The sequence below is a fragment of the Betta splendens genome, chromosome 6 (genome assembly GCF_900634795.4).
Source record: "Betta splendens chromosome 6, fBetSpl5.4, whole genome shotgun sequence".
NCBI lineage: Eukaryota > Metazoa > Chordata > Actinopteri > Anabantiformes > Osphronemidae > Betta > Betta splendens.
The window spans coordinates 4,732,071-4,744,670 of record NC_040886.2 but is presented as its reverse complement, the minus strand read 5'-3'; the positions used below and the strand labels follow the sequence as shown (position 1 = coordinate 4,744,670).

At 47.4% G+C, this 12,600-nt stretch overlaps 1 protein-coding gene across 1 annotated transcript; it reads right to left on the bottom strand.

Annotated features, from left to right (window-relative positions):
- Positions 1-45: 45 nt before the first annotated feature.
- Positions 46-3,729, bottom strand: LOC114857211 (homeobox protein DBX1-B-like). Its single transcript, XM_029153461.3, has 4 exons — positions 3,107-3,729; positions 2,785-2,868; positions 735-937; positions 46-650 (listed from the first exon to the last, which is right to left on the bottom strand). The coding sequence occupies exons 1-4, from the start codon at positions 3,456-3,458 to the stop codon at positions 378-380; spliced, it is 912 nt and encodes a 303-aa protein (XP_029009294.1). The 5' UTR covers positions 3,459-3,729; the 3' UTR covers positions 46-377.
- Positions 3,730-12,600: the final 8,871 nt, after the last annotated feature.

Below are 12,600 nucleotides of genomic sequence, written 5' to 3'. Positions count from 1 at the left end.
ATTGTAGGTATGGTTTGAATAAATAATTGATAGTATTTGGATAAATGTTTGTATGTTAAAGCTTTATTATGGGGTCAGTGGTCAAGCAATGATTTCTGACCTTTAACGTTCCTTAGATCGGTTCAACCTCGAACTGAAGGGTTAATAAACATCTGATGTTGCCAGAAAAAGAGAATTTTAGAATTTATTTTAGGAAATACACAAAAATAAGACATTAAAATATTTAATTCTACAAATATTCAATCTAAAACAGTTCAGTAAAGCCTATACAATATATACATATACAGGGCTGTACACAAGTATTGAGGTTCCACCGAGGACGTGAGCCTCGTTCTGCTGGTCTTCACAGCGTTTTTACAGGGACTGTACAGTTGGAGTTAGGAGACTGTGATTTCCTCACTGTCCGACTGTGACTGTTTGCTAGAGCCTGACGGTGAGGACGGACAGTGATGGTGAAGCCCATTGTCCTGTGCGCTGGTGGGTGCGGTCCCGTCCGGCCTGTGGCAGTAGCTGGAGCCCACGTCCGTGAGGTCTGGGTGGGGGTTGGTCTTTGTGGGGAGGGTCTGCTGACGGCAGCCCCCGGCTGACAGCAGCTCGCGCTCTTTGGAGTTCCTCCATTTCATTCTGCGGTTCTGAAACCAGATCTTCACCTTCACAGAACATAAGAGAGTCAGGACCTCATCACAGGTTGGTGTCAATATGAAGGGCCCATCAGAACCCGTCTTGGCACCTACCTGGGAGTCTTTCAGACCCAGTTTGCTGGCAAGTCTCTTCCTGTCCGGTTTGCTGATGTACTTCTGTTTCTGGAATGTTCTCTCCAGGGCTTTTCTCTGCAGGTCTGAGAACACCGCCCGCCGCAGCATGCCCCTCCTGGGCTTCCCTCTGGGCGCCAGAGGCCAAGAAAAGGTTCCTGGGACAGGAACCACGGAGGAGGAGGCTGCCAGAAGGAAGCAAAGCAGAGGGAATGTAGGCCAGAATCTTTTCAATTTGTGCATTTGTTCAATCTTATTGTATCGTATATTTGTATGTATAGTTATTTTCACACAACAAAGTGACTGAATGGACTCAGTCTCACACACGGTGGCCTGTAGATACAGATTCCATTTTTTTAACCATTAGATTAATTAAAAATTGGCATGAAAAAAAAAGCCTTAAATTGAAAGGTTACATAAAACAGTTAAATATGTACAGGGACCACAGTACTCAGACTCCCAGCATGCACTGGGAGTTTACGTTATTCAGAAAGTCTTTTTACTTTTTAATTATTTTTAATAATAAACTAAACATCTGGTTACTATAGTGGAATTCAGTCTAATTATCACTGACTAAAATACTGTCTTTGGATTTAGTTCATACAGGATGACATCACAGAGACAAAAGTAAAAAAGATGGAAAACTCCCCAAATGATCAACAAGTGGGAAAGAGAAGATCAACAGAGTCTTTTTAGGCTCCTCCTTGTTCTGAATCTTTGCCTCCATAAAACAGTTTGAATTGTTTCTGCCTGAGCAGGAAGTTAAAGCCGCCTCCTCATCAGACCTTTCTTGGCACTGAGACAATCACAATTTAGCAAGCCGCTCAAACCGGGACTCCTAGAGAAGCGAAGAGAGTCCTTCCCGGCCACAATAAAAAGGAGCGGCCTGAAATTTGACGTTTAAAAGCCCAATTTGTCCGGCACTGAAAACAGACTATGCTAATAAGACGCGCTGTCCAAAGGCGGCTCACAGAGCCTCTAATGAAGCATGAAGGGGGATTGTATAGGCTGCAAATGCACAGAGAAAGGTGATTGTGTTGTAATGAATCGAGTGGAAAGGAGCATTGACAGGCCAGTATATTAGAGAGCCATTAGAGACAGGTCAGCATAATGTAGAGCTCCCAGAGGCTCGTCGCACGGAGCCGAGGCCGCTCTGTTACACACCTAGAGCGGAACAGCTACAGGGTCACGCATGTACCTTTGTGTGTGTGTGTGGCTTTGCCTCCTATTGGTCACGGTGGTGGGGGATTTGTGGGCTGACCGAGGGGCTTGGTGGGAAAAGCAGCCTCTGAGTTCCTGAGGTGGGAAGATGCCCGCCTCACATTTAGACCATGACAAACGCCACTAATATATTTGAAGCGTGACAAACTGGACTAATTTGTAGATTAGGACAACTGGTGCTAATGTCAGCAGTCAGTGCGTGGCCTAATGGGCCTTCAAAGAGGCCGCGCTGATTCCCAACCAGTCAGCCAGTGGCCTCACGCCCTCATTCCTACAGCCACCGTTCAAAGTGGGAGCTATCGAGACGAATGCTAAGAGCGACAGGAACGCTCAGCTCTGCCTCATTTGTGTTTCGGGTTAGAAAGAAACTTAATTTTAGTGCACGTAATTAGTGCACATAAGGTGGCACTAATAATAAAGCTGACTTTGACCGTCCTTCGTTCATAAGTTTGATTCCGGGAGGGAACCAGTTCAAACTGGTGTCTGAGCCTTTACCTCCCAGCTTGCGTCCCACAAGGCCCTGCTTTTAGCCTGATGTCCTGTGTTTCTAGCTGGTGGTTTGTCACATTGCCCAGTACCTCATCTATAATAATGCATCGATTGTTGTACCTAGGAGGAAACTAGTACCTAATATTTACCTTCTTGTAGAGGTAGAGAAAATGATTTTAATGTTTCTCCTCAGAAAGGCAAAAACATTTCTGTTTTGTCTCTGAAACATAACTTGAATATATGTAGAAACAAAGGGACCTTGTTAGTGACTGGACCAGCTCCTAAAACAGCTGAGCTGCTCAGTGATGGATGCTGCACCTACCTGTGAAGTAAGCGGCTCTGCTGAAGGGATGGAGGCGTCCGTCAATCAAAGGCACGGGGAAGGACTTTGTGGAGAAACTCTGCCCTGCAGGGGAGCGCAGAAATCACTGTTTCACAGCAGCAGCGACTTAACAGCACCAATGTAATGCAGTGTTTAAAATTAGGAAATAAATGAATAATCAAATTAGAAAATTCATGATTTGAAATTCACCAGCAAAAAAAAATTAAAAATAAAATTAAAATTGTTACACATAAATAGAGATGTCGTTTAGCATCAGAGTCAAGTAACTCCATTGGTCCTCTGTCTCATCAGCACCACTCACCGCTTCGCGTGCACGGCGCCAGTATCGCACTGACGCCGAACTTGAGGTGGGCCGCGTCCGGGCAGGTCGTCTCTGGAGACCCGGGGCTGCTCCGGTTCTGGACAACGCAGCGCTCCGAACCGGGTCCGAACGAGCCCGAGCCCGGGCGCGCGATGAGCGGGTCGCCGTCCCCGGGACCAGTGCAAGAGAAAGTTCTGTGTATGTAGCCGACGGGCTGGCTCAGTCTGAGGAGATCCTCCACGAGGAAGCCCGAGGGGAGCGAGCGGGCCAGCGGAGCAGACAGAGCCGCGGGAGGACGCAGCAAAGCCGGGTAGAACGGAGGCGGCAGCGCGCTGCACGGAAACATCATCATGGTGCCAAAGTACTCACACGCACAGTCAGTCTGCGTCCTCTGGGCCTCCGCGGCCTCTAGGGGAGGTTTTATACAAGGAGTCACTCCTACACACACACGCGCGCGCGCGCGCACACACACGCGCACAAGTTCAACCCTCGGCACATCTCTTCTGCGCGGAGCTGTTTGAACGCAGCAGCGGAGGAACGTGATTGGTGCAGCTCCTCTGATGGACTGTGGGAAATAAAAGTCTCGGCTACAAACAGCGGCGGCGCCGAATCATCTGCTGTCACTGGAGCACCAGAGTATTATTATTATTATTATTATTATTATTATTATTATTATTATTATTATTATTATTATTATTATTATTATTATTTATAAAGTAACTGCCATCCCAGCCCATGTTTTACCTTTTTCAGTTTTTTTTGGCCTTTTGCGCCTGGAATTATTGAAACAGCTAAAGACTTCGTTAGGTCATGTAGTTCAAAAGGCCGCAAGTGTCGATAAAAAATATTCAAATTAAAGAAAAGATGAATAATTTAAGAGAAAAACTAATATTTATAATAATTATTAAGTAACAGAAACGTTGCGGAATAACAATAATGATTTACAATAAACTGGGTAAAGAAAGAATCAGCTAAATCATCTGCCTGTGACTCTAAAATGATGAAAGATGAGAAAGCAACAGCCAGATGATAAAAAACAGAGCAAAACAAAAGCACGCTTCCTGTTTCACTAATGACAACTAAAAGCCTTAAAACCAAAATAGCAAATGAAATATACTTCAGTGGATTCTTTTCAAATATTATTCTGAAAACGCCCCGAATACTGAAATATTCAGGTGGACGAGGAGGGTGAATGTGATGAGAACCTCACAGCGTCTTTGAATGCAGTTCGTCCTCTAATTCCCCCGTCGCCTTTGAATGAGATAATGAGCTGATCATTAAACCTTAGCGGCAGCAAAGACGACTCCTTAACCAAAACCCGTCAAACACAGAGAGAGAGAGAAATTGTTGTGTTCAAAGCATTTTATTCATTCACAAAATCCCTCCTTTGTGGTGGAGTGGAGCAGATGGTTCGCTGGGAGGGAATCTAGGAACCAGCAGAACTAATTTGTCCTTGTGGTCGAGCAGGCAGAGCGGCCTGCTCCATCCTTAACCAGCACAACAGCTGTGGGTGAATTAAACACCAGTTAAGACTCATTTTAAAGCTATTAGCCTGTTGAAGTCTTAGGACGTGAACCCTCCCGCCCCACTCCCTGAATCCATTACACGTCATGCAAAGAGCGAAACAGCAAGAGAACCTCTGGGGATGCGCAAAGCGACAGGTTAACGAACACACGGCGCTGCCGTATCTGGATCAGGGGCTCGGCCCAATGACTCCAGCCTCCAGTTCCTGCTCTCCCACTCTGGGCCGGAGCATCTGTTTCCAGGCGCTGTGGAACCGAGCGGATTAGTGAGGCCTTCGGTGTCCGAGTGCAGCGACAAGCACTAAAGCCATATTAACTTTCCATTAAACATCGCCTCAGTGTGTCGGGGGAGAGGATGAAGCTCGGAGTACATCGCCCTCAGTGCACCTGTTCCCCCACTCCAACGTTTACCATCGTCACTCGTCATGTTCCAAGTCCAGCCACCGGCCAAATCCTGTGGTCACTCTGTGACAGACTGAAGTCCCAAACACACCTGATCTCCTCTCGTTCCCTGTCCTCCTCCACTGCTTCCTCCAGCACTTTTCTTTTCGGTGTTCAGTTCAGGCCTTCATCTTGATGCTTTTTTCTTTGCTTTAGTTGTTCTCAGCGTCTTCCTGTCTCCCGTGCTCCTCTTCTGACACACCCACGGCTGCTGAGGCCTCTCTAGGCATTCTGGAGGCTCCGACCTCCACCTTTAATAAACTCCCGTTTTCCTGCCACAGCGTCATCTCCACCTGCCGACGCGGGGATGTGAGCGCGCGGCCCTCTGGCGCTGACTGCGTTCATCCTCGCGGCCCGTCAGCGCCGCGAGGATGACAAATATGAGTGGCAGCGGCACAGAACGCGTCCGCTGAATGCTCATTAGTTGTAGATTTGCCACGGCAGCTCAGATCAATACATGGCTGTGCTAACAATCTTTCCTTTTATAAGAGCCTCCATTGTTCCATTCACAGGCCTTTTCTGCTCTAATCGTATTGGAGGCTCATAATGTTCAGTGGGAGGCTTAAAGCACCTGGCAGGTTGTTTAGAGGGGAGCTTGTAAATGCCTGTGGTTAAAAAGGGCTCGGGGGCTCAAACACAAGCCAAGTCCTACCGGCATCGAGGGGAGGAGGACGACTCGGCTGTCAGGTCCACTTTGCGTTTGGGTTCTGTGAGTGGAAACCAACTGGTGCCTCAGCTTTGCTTTATAGACTGGTGGTGGTGGTGGTGGAGCCTCAGGATGTGCTCGTCTGTCCCCACCCTTCAGCATCGCTTAGGTCACGAAAGCATCCTGCGCCGCTGACTCAGCAGAAAGTTCCGCTCCGCACATGCATGACTATGAAACTATTCATCGGGGGATTTTGTTTGTGCGCATGAGAGCCGGGGGAAGCACATTGTCCAAAGGCCCGTCTTAAGCGCAGGCTTGAGGGCAGAGACTCGCGCTAGCGGAGGTGAAGAGGCTGAGGTGGCGCTGGGCTCCGAGATGAATGCCAGCACTCTTGTTTCTGAATACAAGGACGCCAGCGCAGCACTGCGAGGGCCAGCAGGTATTGATGCGTGGCACGCCGCATAATTGGATTGAACGCTGGCCACGGTATTTATGTCACTTCTCGTCTTGTCAATCCCATAATAGGCATGGCAACGGCGTGGGGATCTCCCATGGTGACGGGACTTTGCCTTATTCAGACGGAACGGAGAGAAAGGAGCCAAGCCTCATTTAATTCACGTTTAATTCTCACTCAAACGTTTTAAGGACTGCTGTTATTTGCATAACAGGGAACAGGGACTCTGCCTTTTCACTGGCTGTGAGTGTGTGTGAGGGGACGGGAGCACTGTTGTATAGTAGGCTTATATATGCATACGCTGAAGGACAAGCGTTCTCACACGGATCAGCACAGACTCTGCTGTTGATCCACACACTCACGTCATTCATGTGATGGCATTTTCTCCCCAGTGCGACGCTGCTGCTGCTGCTGCTGCTGCTGCTGCTGCTGCTGCTGCTGCTGCTGCTGCTGCTGCTGCTGCTCCAGATGCAGGTTGCACATCTGTCCACACATGGATTCTAATTATTATTACTTCTCATCATCTTCTGTGGTTTCTGGATCCCCTGAGCTCTGTTTACCCTTATCTGTACACTGAATGTCCAGGATCTCACCCACACTGTTCCCAGCTGTCAGATCATTCTGCCATATGTCTATGGGCTTATGAGCTGCAGCAGCTGGGAAAGGAAGAAATGTCCGGATTTCCTTGGTTTTTATTTGTTATTTTTCATTGCACATTTTAAGATGGAGTCATTTAGAAAAATGCAGTGACCCAGACTCGTATTACTATTATTAGATCAAATTTTACTTTGAACCTGCGTTGACTTTGATCCCCTGGAGCTTCATGATGAATGGACTGAGTCGTTACCAGGCTGTGTAATGTGTCTGTGTGAGTGACCATCTCTGACTCTCCTTAAACCTGAACCTCCATCCAGACTCTCCCACCTCCTCCCCTCAGGACTAATCCCTGGTTCAACCTTTGATTTTAACTACAACTTTCCCCCTTGATCCCAGCGGCTGCCCCAGCAGAGAGGGAGCGAAGCCGAGGGAAGAGGGATAAAGTGACTAGTCAGCTTCCTGCTGCTCCTCTCTTCTGGCTCTTTGTTGGCTTTGGGCCCTTTAGCCCGGGCCTCGGTTCCCTGTGTGCACACATGTTATGATATGCACAGTCTGCACATGCACACAGCGCGTGTGGTTTGATCTGGTTTCCTGGTGGACTCTATTGTGTCTGGCCAGGAAACAGCTAATCCAGTCAGGGATCTGCTTCTCGTATCATCTGACGGCGGCGCGTTCGGCTGTGGGAATGAGAAATAAATGCAAGGCATCGTTTACAGCTCCAGCAGAGTGAAACAGATGTCATCACTAGCCGATAAGCTGAGTTCAGCGGTGATGATGGAGCTAAAGTCACTCGCCTCCCACGTCTTTCTGATGTTCTGGGCTCTCACTCACTCCTCTGCTTTGCCCATCGGGAGAGGCTGGTACACAAAGAACCACTCACGCCTACAGACAACGCAGACTCCAACCAGAAGGTCTTGGACGACCCTGGAATCAAACCCACGACCCTGTTGCTGTGAGGCGGGAGTGTTACTTCACCACATGTTGAAAGGTTAGACCTGTGTAAGTAGTTACTGTCTATTCCCTGAGCCGGACTGAAGCTGGACCCAGGCTGCTGTGACCACACAACCCTGGAGCCAAGTTGCGTCTCTAACTGCTGGATGCTTAGCATCTGCTTAGCCTTCCCTCTAGTTAGTCACACTCCAGTCTGACTGGTAACTAGCTGGGTGCTGTTCATCTTTGAACCTCCTCCTCTCTCTTGCTCTTTTCTGTAAAGAGCTTGTGACCAAGACCAATCGACACGTTGTTAAACTCTATTTTCCAAATGGTTTCAGCCCCAGTTACGTATCTGAGCTGTTTCTACACATGAGCCTTGTAGAAACATTGGGTTCTAGTATCTGAAGCAACCAAGATAAAGATGTGAGGATTCAAGAGCCTGGATATTTTAAACAGAAACTCAAAACAGACCTGTTTAATACGGCTTTTGCCAAGCTCATATTAATTTGTATATAACTGTTCACATCATGAACGTACAGTGTTTTATTTTTTATTCATAAATTGAATAATTATTTTACTTTTATGTTCTTTAATTATAATTCTGATCTCTAGTGTAGATCATTTGTTCTTGTTTTATTCTTGTTTGTACATTTGCGCTGACCAGCTCATAAATTTTTATTCTTTGTGGTAAATGGTTAATTGCTGTTTCATGCCTTTTCTTGCCATGTCATGTTGTATGTTTTTTGTACTTTTTTATGCTGAGATGCACCACCTGCCAACACCAAGTCAAATTCCTCGTTATGTAAAGTGGGCTCTACAGAACCTGGCAATAAAGCTTTTCTGAATCTTTTTCTTTTAATCTTTGTGGGGGTCTCAATTGGACGCTTAACTGCAGAGCGATGCCTGGCTGTCTCCATCATGTTTGTTATCCTCACTCAGACTCTCAGTGATCTGGAGAACAGTAGGCACAGGTTCTTCAGATTGGACTCAATCATCTGCTCGAAGTCAGGGGGTGGTTTTTCTCATCAGAGGTCAGCGAACGTGATATCACAGGAATCTCTTCAGGAACCTCAGTTGAGTTGTGGTCAAAGGTCAAGGTCACTGTGACCTCATGACTAAACTATCCACTCAGACAAATGATAATATTTTTTCCTATGTCAAGCAGACTTGAGAAACAGACAAAAAAACCCACAACTGATACACATGTTGTGTCTATTATCTCTGAAGACAATGCTGAAAAGAGGAATGAATGCCAAGCTTCACCAAAAAAGAAAGAATACAAAGAATACAAACATTTTCATTTCCTGTTAGAAAACGGTGCCGGGCTGTGCTTTGCTGTACAGGGAGTGTGTCCATGGCACAGATTATGGTCATGGTGCCCAGCACGGGTGCTATTCAGTCCACTTCCTGTTTCAGCTTTGTTTGGTAATTTCACATGGACGAAAATCAGCGAAACTCACACACACACACACACACACACACACACACACACACACACACACACACACACACACACACACACACACACACACACACACACACACACACACACACACACACACAAAGGAATAGCCAGCAGGATTTCCCCATTGCTTCCATATCAGGGTTCCTTTGAAAGTTTCCACTTTGAGCTGAATGAGAGGTTTCACTGAAAGCTTTCACCTCAATGATCTGCTCTGATCCACTCACAATCAAGCATATCTGTCATACATGGGTGACTCTGAGAACCAAATAAAGTGAGAAAGAGGAAAAAAGATGGGACAAGTCATGCACATCACGCCAGATACCTCCAGGAGCCACTGGAGTCTTGGGGCACACACACTTTCACACAGGCAGTTCTCCACAATATGAGTGGGTTAGTCCAAACATGTCCTAGGTCCGATCACAGATTTAAAACACAGATTTAAAAATAACTTTTTATCTCCGCTCCCTGAAAGGCAACTGGATGGTCACAATGTCACGTTTATGCTTATGATGCCCATGACGCACAACTTATATCATTTCCTGTTGTTTTTAGTGACGTTGCGTTCACTGACAGTGGTTTTTAGTACGTTGCACATACTGTGTGTGTTTGTGTTTGAATGATTTCACAAAACCATTGTTCCCTCTTTTAATTATTTTTAGCTTTTAACTGCTCAACTGTGATGTGAAACGACTCAAGTGTAAAGGTTACTTATTAGGATTTAATACAGTGAAGTTACACTCTGTTAGATTAGCTGTCGCAGCTTGTTTGGAACTACTGACTACGACTACTGATGCCTAGTTGACCTGTCAGCACCGTTCTGGGATCCAGTCCAGTTCAACGTCCAGTTCCCAGTTTCCTCTGAGGACCTTCTCTGGGAAACACTGCTGTGGTCAGTGGATCCTCAGCCTCTGGGCACTGTGACATTTTCTTCGTTATACGTATCTTATGTCTGAATGTGAATATTTTGCTTGTGGTGTGTGTGAGGTGGGGGTGGGGTTGTGAGTGCGTGTGTGGCCTGCCCTCCCTACATCTCTAATCCCTGTCGTAGAGGGAAGCTCATGAAAAGCCCTCCAGCCTGGGCAGCCTGCTCCACTTCACCATATGTAAGATAAATGATCCTTCTCACCGGTTAGCGAGGCAAAGCCCCAGCCCTCCGTCCTCCCATCCATCCAGACACACACCTTTTTGTGCTGAGATAATTGTTTCTTTTCTGGTCAAAAGACACTTAGGATTGAAGGACAATCCTACGTGACCGATTGCGTTTCTCAATAATTCCCTCATCTGCATGTGTTCAGAGAGTGAAGAGTTTTGTTGTCCTACATCTAAAGTCTAATCCACGGCATTTTTAAGCAGTTTGAGTGATGGTGTTGGCGGCGAGTCTTTGTTCACATTTGGCAGAAAACACAGCAGTGATTTAGTTGGAAAGCATCAACAGATCACATGACCCCTAGGCCGGTGCTGCCGCCTGTGAACCTCCAGGACAGACCTGGAAGCAGCAGCGTCGCTGCCCAGAGGTGTGGCTCTGCGACAGGAGGCAGAGGAGGAGGCGGGGGGCAGCACATCAGCACCAGTCTGATGCTGATGTGAGAGTCTCCATCTGTTCTCGATCACATGGGCTCAGATGCGATGGCTGCATGCAAAGCTCATGCACCACAGTCTCCACCAGTCGTCCTGTCAACACCTTCGGGCTCCAAGTATTTAAGGCGTCGTAGCTGGAACAGAGGGCAGAGGTCACCTGCCAGTAGCCAGCAGTAGAAGCAGTGTTTTCACGTGTTACATGACTTCACAATAAATGTATGTGAACAGTCACTCTGCTCTGAACATTAGAGAGGAGAGATCAGCAAGGTTAAAGCATTTGGAATCAAGCAAGGAATCCAAACATTGATTAAATCCACTTTAAGGTGTTTCATTAATGAAGATTTGCTCTGTGGCCACTGAAGCCGGCTAAGCCGCATGCAGGGCCCCGGGCGATCATCCCTCTCAAGTACTGGCACTGCAGCAGGATGTGAAAACCCACATTCATCCCTCCTCTGCTGCTCACAACCAAAACTAGAGGAGAGGAATTAAACGAGAGCGCCGCATTGTGTTTAATAGCTCTCAGGGTGAGAGCTGTCAGGCCACACGGATCTGAAGAAGCGCCGCCTCATTCCTCCAGCCCCTCTGAAGGAAGGATGAATGGAAACGTGGATGATGAGAGAAACTATGAAGTGGGGTAGGAGCGAAGTACCGAGACATGAAAGGCGAGAGGAGGGTGAGAGCTGCCGCGGGTTTTAATTAAAACGCTCTAAGGAACAGGCCTCTTCTCTGTGTCTGAGTTCAGGCCTAATGTGTTGGACAACTCATCTAGGAAGGAGAGAGGAGTTGAAGAAGAGCAGGCTGAAAGCAAACGAGAGGCTGTTTACAGATAAAGCCATTAACATTTCTTGTTCATCAATTAACTCTTTCACGGATAATGAAAGGGCTCATTAACTCCTGGTTAAAGGATGTGGGCTGCTTGGAAAGTGGAGAGAGGAGTGCTAAGAGGTCAGTGAAAAGAAAACAGCAAACCTTCCGCCCCGCTCGTTGAAACCACTGCGACACATAACAAGGTAAATGAGTCCGGTGTCCTGCCGAGCCCCTGACAAAGGAGCATCTGTGAGGGCAGGTGCTCAACGGTCCCCTGCAGACATCTGAGCATCCTCCGCTCTGAGGCGCAGTCTGCCCTGGAAGTGAAAAAAACATCAAAACACAGGAGTGAAATGCTTTTGTAGTCATGCGTGTTGACGTCATTATGACGGTGTTCTGGCAGATCCAAGTCCGGGCCCTACTCAGGGCTTCACCAGGTTCTAGACAGACTGTGCTGCTACTTCTAGGGTCCCACAGGAAACATTTCTAGATTCTATTCCTTCTGTTTCTATATTGGACTGCAGTGATTTTTGCTGTTTGAGTAAAGCACCTTTTTATGAACGTGTGGCCTGACTGTAAACACTAACAGATGCAACAGAAGCAACAGGTTTTCTGCGGTTGCACCAAGGCTTTGGACGCATGTTTCCAGCGGGGTCTTTTGTAGTTTGCTGCTCACTTCCTTGGAAAATGTGGTGCGTCAGTGGGAGTGTGCAGCCGAAGAGAGAGGCCATAAAAGAGGCAGTGAGCCATGATGGAGGGCAGCAGAGATCTGCCGGCTCCTTCTACCTGAGAGCACACACACACAATGAGTGACCCCCGGAGTCTATAACGCACAGAGGGGTGACTCCATCATTCACACAGATTCACAGGGGCAGGACAGGCTGTTCATCATGACAGAGAGGAGAATGGAGGAGGGTGGTTGAAAGGAGAGGAAGGGGAGGGAGGGAAGGAAAGGGTGTGTGTGCTACAGGCTAACTCTGGCGACCGGTGGCATTTATCTGGGGTGGAGGATGGTTTTTAGGTGGAACCAAGACGTGAGCAGACACAGCT

Coding starts and splice junctions, on each gene's coding strand:
- LOC114857211 (XM_029153461.3), bottom strand. CDS start 3,458: ATGATGATGTTTCCGTGCAGCGCGCTGCCGCCTCCGTTCTACCCGGCT. Junction 938..2,784: donor CAGAGCCGCTTACTTCACAG/GTAGGTGCAGCA, acceptor TCCTTCTGGCAG/CCTCCTCCTCCGTGGTTCCT. Junction 651..734: donor TGGGTCTGAAAGACTCCCAG/GTAGGTGCCAAG, acceptor TGTTCTGTGAAG/GTGAAGATCTGGTTTCAGAA.